Source organism: Dipodomys spectabilis, unplaced genomic scaffold, assembly GCF_019054845.1.
Source record: "Dipodomys spectabilis isolate Male_0828 unplaced genomic scaffold, ASM1905484v1 ptg000573l, whole genome shotgun sequence".
Lineage (NCBI taxonomy): Eukaryota > Metazoa > Chordata > Mammalia > Rodentia > Heteromyidae > Dipodomys > Dipodomys spectabilis.
In genome coordinates this window covers 73,568-84,429 of record NW_024871250.1, presented here as the reverse complement: position 1 = coordinate 84,429, position 10,862 = coordinate 73,568, and the positions used below count along the sequence as shown (strand labels likewise).

General features: G+C 70.8%; 1 protein-coding gene across 4 annotated transcripts; it reads left to right on the top strand.

Moving 5' to 3' along the window:
* The first annotated feature begins 1,956 nt into the window (after positions 1-1,956).
* LOC122100323 (calcium homeostasis endoplasmic reticulum protein) lies at positions 1,957-10,745 on the top strand. 4 transcript variants are annotated; one of them, XM_042670691.1, is made up of 18 exons: positions 1,957-2,042; positions 2,367-2,540; positions 4,519-4,703; positions 4,839-4,976; positions 5,056-5,207; positions 5,912-6,023; positions 6,120-6,209; positions 6,292-6,508; positions 7,315-7,487; positions 8,142-8,577; positions 8,694-8,932; positions 9,020-9,153; positions 9,252-9,338; positions 9,420-9,563; positions 9,666-9,782; positions 9,944-10,038; positions 10,188-10,373; positions 10,632-10,745. In XM_042670691.1, exons 1-18 carry the CDS (start codon positions 2,018-2,020, stop codon positions 10,670-10,672), a joined length of 2,745 nt encoding a protein of 914 aa, XP_042526625.1. In that variant the 5' UTR covers positions 1,957-2,017; the 3' UTR covers positions 10,673-10,745. The 4 variants fall into 4 exon arrangements, with proteins under 4 accessions (XP_042526625.1, XP_042526624.1, XP_042526623.1 ...); XM_042670690.1 differs by having other exon boundaries at positions 8,691-8,932; XM_042670689.1 differs by having other exon boundaries at positions 5,879-6,023.
* The last annotated feature ends 117 nt before the right edge of the window (positions 10,746-10,862 follow it).

Sequence of the window (10,862 nt, the reverse complement as noted above, 5' to 3'; positions counted from 1 at the left end):
CACCCCACTGGAATGGGAGGCTGAGACGGAGATCACAGGGCCCGGCCAGACTGGAAAGCTGACACCCCATCTCAGCCGAGGGAAGCTGGTTCCTGGGGCACACGCCCGTCAGCCCAGGCACACAGGGAAGCCACAAGGACACAGGTCCCAGCCCAGGCATATCTGGGCAGGAATCTCAAAAACCCCCAGGAAAAACAGGGCTGAAGGCCTTGCTCAGTGGTAGAGGCCCAGTCTGCACGAAGCCATCAGCACCCCTGTATTGCCTTCCAAAGGAAAGACCCTGTCCTGGCGTGCATGCTCACGGCACTGTGGCCGTGTGCTGCACACCACCTTGCACGCTTGCTGTGTGGAGGCCTCTGCCACACATCATGGGCTTGGGGAGCCAAGCCAGGAGTGTGGAGAACTGCCATTTGTTCCCACTCTGCACTCATCCCCTACCCCAGGGTGGGGTTTGGGGGTTCCACAGCAGGGTCTGGTGACTGGGGCTGTGCTGGTTGCTACAGGTGAGAGGCAGGGCTTAGACCAGAACAAGCAGATAGAGTGGAACAGGAAGCCGATGGTGGGAGCACAGAAGTGGGCCCTGGGAGCTTTGTGGGGTCGGGTCAATGGTCGCTTTGGGATGGTCCGGGCAGGACAGCTGCACCCTGCAGCGGAGCGGTCAGGGTCCTGTCCTGTCTCAGCTGGATCCAGGCCACATCCACAAGCCACCCCTGAGCGCTGTGCAGCGAGTGGGACCAGCAGGAGTGGAGGCCATGTTGGGGTACCTAGCAGAGACCCGCTTTCCCCCTTGCAGCTTTTATTATTAGCATCAATTAGTAGTACAGGTGGGTTGCATTTTGACACGTCCATACACACGACATAAGCGTACCTCGATCGGTTCAACCCTCCTCCCTCCCTCGGCATCTGATTTCCCCCGTCCTGCCTCTCCTCCGGGCTCCTCAGGAAGCTGAAATCCGAGGGTCATGGTTGAAGCGGCCCAGGCGCCGAGGCCTGTGCGTCTCCATGGCCAGCGCGCTCCCCACACAGCCGGGCGTGGAGCACGAAAGCTCGGGCCGGCCCAGGCCCCGGGCTCGAGCTCGGAACCCGCACCAGCGAGCTGGGCTTGCGTGGGGGAAGGCGTCGCCCAACGGGCCATTTTCTTCTTGGGGGTTCGTGGCCGTCGGGCCGCGCTCCGTCCGGAGCCTGGGCGGCGGGTGTGCGCCGGGCGCCTGCGCGGAGGCCGCGGGCGGCTTCCCCGACGGAGGCTTCACGCGAGGGGCGGAGGCCCGGGCCGGCCGCGTGCGTGACAGGGTGCGTGCGCGCGCGGAAACGCTGGCCACGAGCGGCTCCCGCCCACGCGTCCGCACAGCGAGTTCGGCCGAAGCCGGCGACGGCGCGCCGGGCGGCCGCGGTCCGTCCGTCCGTCCGTCCGTCCGGCGGGGCGGGCGCGGCTCCGGAGTCGGAACCGAGGCAGGCCTGCCGGGGTCGGGCTCAGAGCCGGCCGGTCGGGGCGAGCCTCGGCCTCCGGACGTGGAGCCCGCGCCAGCCCGGAGAGAAACCCCGAGGGTGCGGACGGCGTCCGGGCCCCGCGTCCCCGTCCCGGGGCGGCGCCGGCGGGGCCGGCCGGCTCTGCGACCCCGCCCCGGCGCGGCCGCCGCGCGTGCTCCGGGCCGGCCTCACGCGGCTCCCCGCGCGCTCGCCGCGACGGAGGCCGGCCGGCTTCTCGGACCGTTGAGCGCGCGAGGGGCGGGGGCAGACGCCGGCGGCCGAGTCCGTTCCGCCCGCGGCGCGCCCGAGCCGCGCAGGCGCGCCCGGCGCCCGCGCCTGCGCCGTGGCAGCCCCGCGGGCGCGCGACCGCTTTCCCGCCGGCCTCCGCGCCTCACTTCCGGCGTTTCCCAGCAACGGCCGTAAGTGACGGGCGGAAGCGGGGCGAGCGTCCGGACGCACACGGCCCTCTCGCGCTACTTCCGGCCGGGTTTCACTGACGGCGCTGCTGGCCATCGTGAGGCGCCGCAGGACGTTCGCCGCGGCCGGAGCCATGGAGATGCCTCTGCCGCCGGACGGTGAGGCCCGGCCCCGAGCCGGGGCCGTGTGTCTCCCGCCGGGGTTCCCGGTCGGGCCCCGGGCCCGCGTCCCCGAGTCCCGGGCCCGGGAGGGGGCGGGGCGGGGCCTCGCGCCGGCGCCCGCGGCCTCCCCGGCGGGGCCCCGCGTTCCCGGCGGGCGGGTGGCCCCTGTCGGGACCCGTACGAGCGCGGGCTGCGGGGCGGCGTGCGGGGGGCCGGGCCGGGCCGTGCGGCGCTCGCGCGCTCCCTCCCTCCCTTCATCCCTCCCTCCCTCCCTTCATCCCTCCCTCCCTCCCTTCATCCCCGCTCCCCTCCGCCCCGCAGACCAGGAGCTCCGGAATGTCATCGACAAGCTCGCGCAGTTCGTGGCGCGCAACGGGCCCGAGTTTGAGAAGATGACGATGGAGAAGCAGAAGGACAACCCCAAGTTCTCGTTCCTGTTCGGGGGCGAGTTCTACAGCTACTACAAGTGCAAGCTGGCGCTGGAGCAGCAGCAGCGTGAGTCCCCGCGCCCTGCCCTCCGCCGGCCCCGGAGCGCGGCGGCCCCTCCGCCCATGGCGTCCTCGGAAGCGCCGGGATGCCCGTGGCGCGAGAAGGTGGTGGTCGCTTGGGTCTGGCCCGGGAACCGCCGGCCCCCGCCGTGGGCCGTGGGCCGTGGGCCCAGGGAGGACTCTGTGCGGTTGTGATGCACGGACCCAAAGGACTTGTACGCCAGGGTGGGGCCGCGCCCCGTCGCTGGCCCCCGTGGAGTAATGGCTGTCACTGCTGAGTGGCCGTGGGCCTGAGGCGCCACCCACCCACCCGTGTTGTCAGGCCGCAGTGGTGAGCGTCAGGGCCTTGTTGCATAGGTGCCGGTGGTGGAGCTGCAACCGGTGAGGCCTGCAGCGCCTTGTCTGGGCCTCAGCAACGCGCATCCTGCGCCACAGTCATCCAGTTTACAAGTTGGCAAAACAGCCAGGCGCCGGAAGCTCCCACCTGTCTTCCTGTCTAGTCAGCAGACTGAGGAGCGCGGCAGTCAGAAGCCACGTCAGGCAGGAAAATCAGTCAGACTCTGGTCTCCGATTCGCCTCGAGTTTAGTCAGGAGCAGAGTTGTGGCTCAGATGGTAGAACACCAGCCTTGTGCAGAAATGTAGGTGGGTTTCTGGGTCCTGAGTTGAAGTCACTGTACTACACACACACTAAGCGGGTAGATCAGACGACAGGTCCTGGAAGAGCTTCAGGGTGGAGGAAGCAGTTGTAGAACCTGGAGAGGCCCCGCAGGCCGGGAGCCCCGCGTGTGCAGAGAGGGCGGGGTCTGGGGCGGTCAGTGCTGGGGCTCTGCCTGCGTGTCTGTGGGGTGAGGTGTCCAGAGGACTGCCCGTCAGCCCGCACTCCCGAGTCCAGCGTGGCTCTTGCAGCCCGGTGCTGTGGGGCTGCCGTGCGGGCTGGGCAGCAGGACCGTGTGGATGTAGTTGGCGGGGGAGGGCAGTGAGACTCAGTGGACTCCTCGGGCTTGCCACGTGTGGGCACAGCGAGGCTGAGCAGAAAGCCGTGTGGGATGGCGCCCTGGGGAGAGCTGAGCCGGGGTCCTCTCCCTGCACCCTCTTCCCCCCCCAGCCGATGCTGGCTGTGCGGGGTCTGGGGGCGCCTTGTGCAGATGGAGCAGCGCTGCTGAGCTAGCTGGGTGGACCCAGAGCCGAGCCTTGCAGGCCAGGGAAGAGGCTCCGGAGGTGGGGGGGCAGCGGCTTGGCTGGAGGTGAGGCTGCAGCGTGGGGGGGCGCAGATTGTGGATGCCTGGGGAGGCAGGCGCAGGTCTGCCTTCTCGAACACGCTTGGCGCGTTTCCGATCCTCTGCGGCATGGTGCGGCGCAGCGCTGCTGTAAGATGGCCCAAGTGTGGACCAAAGGCTAGCCAGCTCCCGGGAGGTGCAGGGCTGCAGAAGTGAGAGGAGCAGGTGTCGGGGAGGGGTGCGTCCGCCCGAGTGGGCCACGCGAGCCCCATGGGGCGGGCCGGCTTCCAGCTGCCTCAGGCAGAGCCAGAGGCGGAAGTGGAGGCTGGCCACCTTTTCAGCTGGGCCTTCCCTAGTCCCTTGTTTACATGGGAACGGGCGCCTGCCCCGCTCCCCCTGCTGAGTGGCTGCTTGGCCACAGGCTCCAGGGGGCTCCAGCGGGACGTGGACCCTGAGCTCAGCAGCCCCTGGGGGCCACAGGCGAGCCAGCCGGGCCCAGAGCCTGGGTGCCCTGCAGGCGAGGAGGGTTTAGGTAGCTGGGACAGGGGTTGTGGGCACGCCCAGGGGTGGGAGATGGCTCCCGTGGCCCCGCTGTCCCGCCACCCAGACACGCTGACGGAGTGGTGAGGGCACCTGGGCTTTCAGGGGGGAGCGGGGCTGGGAGTGAAGGTCCGGGCTGGAGCTGGCCTTGTGCTCTGCACGGACACACAGTGCAGTCCGGGGCACCCAAGAGTGGCGAGTCTTCACCTGGTCGCTCGTGTCCCCAGTGCTCTGCAAGCAGCAGGCGCCAGAGCTGGAGCCGGCCGCAGCCCTGCCGCCCCTGCCGCAGCCCCCGCCGGCGCCCGCCGCGCCCATCCCGCCCGCCCAGGGCGCCCCGTCTGTGGACGAGCTCATCCAGCAAAGCCAGTGGAACCTGCAGCAGCAGGAGCAGCACCTGCTGGCCCTCCGACAGGTGCGCCCGGCCCGCAGTCCCGGCCCCCGGCCCGCAGTCCCGGCCCCCGGCCCGCAGTCCCGGCCCCCGACCCGCACCCGCCCTGCAGACACGGCCACGGGGTCGTTCATGCCCCCCCTGTGCCTTGTCCCCCAGGAGCAGGTGACGGCGGCTGTGGCCCACGCGGTGGAGCAGCAGATGCAGAAGCTGCTGGAGGAGACGCAGCTGGACATGAACGAGTTCGACAACCTGCTGCAGCCCATCATCGACACGTGCACCAAGGACGCCATCTCGGTGAGTGCCACCGGGCGGGCATGCGTGCGTGCGTGGGGCCTCGCGGGCTCCACCCTCACCCGCTGCCCTCCGCCCGCAGGCTGGGAAGAACTGGATGTTTAGCAATGCCAAGTCGCCGCCGCACTGCGAGCTGATGGCCGGCCACCTGCGCAGCCGCATCACGGCCGAGGGGGCGCACTTCGAGCTGCGGCTGCACCTCATCTACCTCATCAACGACGTGCTACACCACTGGTGAGCGTGGGCAAGGCCGCCTGGCCCCCTCGGCCCTCCTCGCCACGCCCGGTCCCCGTGTGTGGTGGCACGGTGGCCTTTGATTGAGCCGGGTGAGCTTCCGCGCAGGCTCCGGTGACTCTGTCTGTGGAGAGGCGGGGTCCTCCCTGTGCGCGCACGCACGGCTGCTCGCGCCCCCCTATGTGCCCCACAGGCTGTCGTCTTACCCCCCCCCCCCGCGTACCCCAAGGGCTGCTGTCCCCCCCCCACACCTACGCAGCCTCCATCCCCAGCCCCGCTGCCGCGTGGTCCCCACTTCCTTCCCTCTCCCCCTCCTGCCTTTCTAACTGCACAGCCGTCCACCTGCCAGCGGCTCTCCCCTCAACTCGCCCAACCCACCAGAGGCCGCCCACCCCACGCCCGCCCTGCACCCGCCCCGCGCCGAGCTGCTGGCTTGTTTTGGTTTTTGTGGTGCTGAGGATGAAGCTCCCCACGCGTTGTCCCCACACGCGGTGGGGGGGCGAGGGCTGGCCATGGTGCCCTCTAGGGCAGGCTCCGGTCCTTGCTGCCACCCTGGGAGCGGGCCGCAGGGAGCCAGCATGGCCTGCAGGGTGGGGGTGTCTCCTGAGGCGGCGGAGGGCGCCGTGGCTGGAGCCACGATGGTAACGGGAGCGTGGCCGGGTCCCGTCCAGGGCCCTGACGCGCGGAAGGTCTCTCCCTCACAGCCAGCGCAAGCAGGCCCGGGAGCTGCTGGCCGCGCTGCAGAAGGTGGTGGTGCCCATCTACTGCACCAGCTTCCTGGCCGTGGAGGAGGACAAGCAGCAGAAGATTGCCCGGGTACGGGGCCGCTGGGCTGGGGCCGGGGCTGCGGGGGGACTGGGGGGCCACGGGGGGACTGGGGGGCCGCGGGGCCTGACGCCTCTCCTCACACAGCTCCTGCAGCTCTGGGAGAAAAACGGCTACTTCGACGACTCCATCATCCAGCAGCTCCAGAGCCCGGCCCTCGGCCTGGGCCAGTACCAGGTGAGTGGCCGACGGAGGCCAGCGAGCACCGGGGATGCGGTGGTGGCCACGTCCATGCGGGCGCTGAGCGGCTCCTCCACAGGCCACACTCATCAGCGAGCACTCGTCGGTGGTGCAGCCCGTGCAGCTGGCTTTCCAGCAGCAGATCCAGACGCTGAAGACGCAGCACGAGGACTTCGTCAGCAGCCTGGCGCAGCAGCAGATGCCGCCCATGGAGGCCGAGGTCAAGGCCACCCCGCCGCCCGCCCCGCCGCCCGCCCCTGCGCCTGCCCCGGCCATGCCACCCACCACGCAGCCCGGTAGGGATCCCCGCGCCCGCCCCTTGCCTACACGTTGGCTGGGGAGCCGCCCGCGTGGACTGCTCAGGTGGGAGGTCAATAGCTTTTGTCCTAGCCTGGAAAGCACAGCCCCCGGGACCCCGGGGACCCCGCCGCCATCGCCTGCACTGCAGCCTTGCAGTCACGCAGGCGTGCGTGCGCGCACAGATGCGGGAATAGCGTGTAAGACCTGAAACGGCAGCAATCCCTGCCTTCCCAAGGCAGAGGCGAGAAGGTTGCGAGTTCAGGGCCAGGTGGGGCTACCCAGTGAGAAGTCCAGTCTAGCAGCGTACAGCTTTGATATTCCCAATCCGCAAACGAGAGCCAAAGTGTCCGCGCTAACAGAACACGTGAGTTTCAAGAGGGAGCTTTCACGTCCGGGGTGGGCTGCCGCAAACTCGTGTAAATATTCCAGAATCAGGGAACCAACTTGGCAACGCCTGTGGCCCCTCGTTTTGGCCGTGGGATGGCCGCGCCGCGCCGGGTTTTACATTTGCCACGAGATGCGCCATCGCTGGTTCCCTCATCTTAACGTTAGAAAACGGAGCAAGGCCTGGCCAAGCCCGGCCGCTGGGAGGCAGGCGGGGGTGGCCTGCAGCGCGGCAGGCTGTCTGGGGTGGGGAGGGAGGGGTGCCCGTGTTCCTCTGGAGGGGCAGGGGCGGCAGGGGCGAGGGCGGCCGGCAGAGACCTGGCGACGGTCGCCGTGCCATGCCGTGCCGTGCGGCCCGCTGGCTCCCGTCCTGCCCCCAGCGCTGGCTACGCGCCCCTGACAGTCCCTCCCTGTTTAGATGACAAGCCTCCCATCCAGATGCCAGGCTCGTCCGAGTACGACGCCGCGGGAGGGGTGCCAGACCCCGGGGCTGGGGGGCCGCGGGGCCCTGGGCCCCACGAGCAGATCCCACCCAACAAGCCTCCGTGGTTCGACCAGCCGCACCCCGTGGCTCCGTGGGGCCAGCAGCAGGTACTGAGGCGGAGGAGGGAGGTGGGGAGCGGGACATTGAGCCCCAGACACTGCACCCTGGGGGCCGGGCAGGGGCCGCTCTGGCCAGACCAGGGTCCTAGGCTGCCACTGACATTCTTGGGGGGGGGCAGGCAACTGCACAACCATCCCGTCCTTGGGGTTCACATCCTCTTGGGTGGTGTGGCAGGAGGTGCCCTGCAGCTTGTGGGGTGCAGCCAAAGGAGCTCTAGACAGCCCAGCTGTGGGGCTGCAGATGCACCCCACTCAGCGCACCCCGTCTTCGGGACCAGAGCTGGCACGTGCTGTGGGGCTGGGATGTGTGTCTCTGGAACAGGGGTGCAGGTCTTTGTCCCCCGGCTGTGGCCTGAGAGGCCCCCAGCACTGCGCTCCGTCACCTCGCCCATGTTTGGGGTTGGGAGGGGATCGCGGCTCGCACGGGGTCCCCAGAATGGACTGGGCGGGCCCAGCATGAGGGACTGAGGCTGGTTTAGAGCTGATCCCAGTAGCCGCAGACGCGTGGATGTGGGTGGGCCGGTGTTGTCAGGATGCCCCCCTCCAGTACCCCCCTCCTCCCCCTGCCAACCCCCATCCCCCGCCGGCCCCGTGGGTCCCACACCCTCGCCGCCCCAGCTCTGACGCCCGCCGTGTCTGCAGCCTCCGGAGCAGCCGCCCTTCCCACACCACCAGGGCGGGCCGCCACACTGCCCGCCGTGGAGCAGCGGCCACGAGGGCATGTGGGGCGAGCAGCGCGGAGACCCCGGCTGGAGCGGCCAGCGTGACGCGCCCTGGAACAGCCAGCCGGACCCCAACTGGAGCGGCCCATTCGAGGGCCCCTGGAGCGGGCAGCATGAGCAGCCGCCCTGGGGCGGGGGCCAGCGGGAGCCCCCCTTCCGCATGCAGCGGCCGCCCCACTTCCGCGGGCCCTTCCCCCCGCACCAGCAGCACCCGCCCTTCAGCCAGCCGCCGCACCCCCACAACTTCAACCGCTTCCCGCCGCGCTTCATGCAGGACGACTTCCCCCCGCGCCACCCCTTCGAGCGGCCGCCCTATCCGCACCGCTTCGACTACCCGCAGGGGGACTTCCCCGCAGGTGAGCGCACGCCCTGCCCGCGGCCACTCAACGCCCTGCTCCCCCATACCAACCCTACCCCCACACCCTGCTCCCCCACGCCAACCCCCCCCACTGCAACTCTTGCTTCTCAGCAGAAATGGGGCCCCCGCACCACCACCCCAGCCACCGCATGCCCCACCCCGGAATCAACGAGCACCCGCCCTGGGCGGGGCCCCAGCACCCCGACTTCGGGCCCCCCCCACACGGCTTCAACGGCCAGCCCCCACACCTGCGGCGGCAGGGCCCCCCCCATGTCAACCACGATGACCCCAGCCTGGTCCCCAACGTACCCTACTTCGACCTCCCCGCCGGGCTGATGGCACCCCTGGTGAAGGTGAGCCGCGGCGGGGCCTGGCGCGCGGGGCGGGTGGCCGCGGGGAGGCTGCGGGCCGGCGGTGCAGGCAGCGCTGTGTCCCCGCAGCTAGAGGACCACGAGTACAAGCCCCTGGACCCCAAGGACATCCGCCTGCCGCCGCCCATGCCGCCCAGCGAGCGCCTGCTGGCCGCCGTGGAGGCCTTCTACAGCCCGCCCTCCCACGACCGCCCGCGGAACAGGTGCGTCCCGTGTCCTCACGTTCCCTCGCGTGCCCGTCCCCGCCCCCCTCCCCGTGCCCCCTCCATCCCCTCTCCTAACCCCGCGCCCCGCCCCGCAGCGAAGGCTGGGAGCAGAACGGCCTGTACGAGTTCTTCCGCGCCAAGATGCGCGCGCGGCGGCGGAAAGGCCAGGAGAAGAGGAACAGGTGAGCCCCGCGCCCGCGCCCCCCACGCCCGCGCCCCACGCGGCCCTGGACGCCCCGCGCTCACTGCCGTCTCTCCCGCAGCGGCCCCTCGCGCTCCCGCAGCCGCTCCAAGAGCCGCGGGCGCTCGTCCTCACGCTCGCACTCCAGGTCCTCCAAGTCCTCCGGCTCCTACTCCCGCTCGCGCTCGCGCTCCTGCTCGCGGTCCTACTCCCGCTCCCGCTCCAGGTACGAGCCCCGCCCCGCCGAGGGGCTGACCCCTCACCACCGTCCTACCCCACCCCGGGCTACGCCGTCACCCAGCGGCCTGACCGCCCACCCGCCCCGCAGGAGCCGGAGCAGGTCCCGCTCCTCCAGAAGCCGCTCCCGCTCCCGCTCCCGCTCCCGCTCCAAGTCCTATTCTCCAGGCCGGCGGCGCCGCTCCCGCTCCAGAAGCCCCACCCCGCCGTAAGTCTTGCTCGGGGCCTGTGGGGAAGCACCCGCCGCCCCCTTTGCAGGGGTGCAGAATCCAGCCACACTGGGGCGCACTTTGTGGGCCCGGCAGTGGGTGGAGAAGGGGACTCCAGGTGGTGAGCCCCTACTCAGCAACCCAAACTGCCCTGCTGCAGTTCCTCTGCTGGCCTGGGTTCGAATTCGGCGCCTCCCATACCTGACTCGAGGCTAGGGGAAGAGAACAAGGGGCATCAGATGCTGGTGAAGATGGGTAAGTGGCCGCGCCCGGCCGCACCGAGCTGGGGTGCGTGCGCCTCGCGCCGGGCACGTCTGCCCATGCGCACACGCATGGCTTCGTGACTGCCCGGCCTCCACCAAGGCTGACCGCAGCGCGCTGACCGTCCCGCACGTCCCCCTCAGGTTGGAGTGGATCTGGCGGCCTGGGGGCCAAGGAGCAGGGCATCCAGGACCCCATCAAGGGCGGGGACGTGCGGGACAAGTGGGACCAGTACAAGGGCGTGGGCGTGGCGCTGGATGACCCCTACGAGAACTACCGCCGCAACAAGAGCTACTCCTTCATCGCCCGCATGAAGGCCCGCGACGAGTGTGCGTAGCCGGGCGCGGCGGGGGGCGGGGGGCGAAGGTGACGAGTGTGCGTGGCCGGGCGTGGCGGGGGCCGGGGCGGCGGGGGGCGGGGGGCGAAGGCCCGCGACGAGTGTGCGTGGCCGGGCGCGGCGGGGGCCGGGGCGGGGGCGGGGGGCGAAGGTGACGAGTGTGCGTGGCCGGGCGCGGCGGGGGCCGGGGCGGGGGTGCGCAGCGCCGGGCGGCACTGGCCGCGGTGCTGACGCCGCTCCACTCCCGTAGTCTCCACGTTCGGGGCACGCAAGGAAGAGAAGGAAGACTGATGGGGCCAGGCCACGCCACGCCTGCGACAGCAGAGGGCCCGCGCCACGCGGGAGGGGCCGCGGGAGGGGCCGGGCACGGCCGCGCTGAGCCGGCGGGCCCCCGCCCACGGGGCCGGGCCTGGCGGGGCCGGACAGGGCTTCGCCGCCTTCTCCCCCCGCGCGGTTTCGTTGGAGGGAGCCCGCGCCCCGC

Excerpts from the sequence above, each read along its gene's own strand:
- LOC122100323 (XM_042670688.1), top strand. The coding sequence starts at position 2,018 with ATGGAGATGCCTCTGCCGCCGGACG. Across the intron at positions 8,578-8,690 it reads GCAGGGGGACTTCCCCGCAG|CAGAAATGGGGCCCCCGCAC; the intron begins GTGAGCGCACGC and ends CTTGCTTCTCAG. Across the intron at positions 9,339-9,419 it reads GGCCAGGAGAAGAGGAACAG|CGGCCCCTCGCGCTCCCGCA; the intron begins GTGAGCCCCGCG and ends TCTCTCCCGCAG.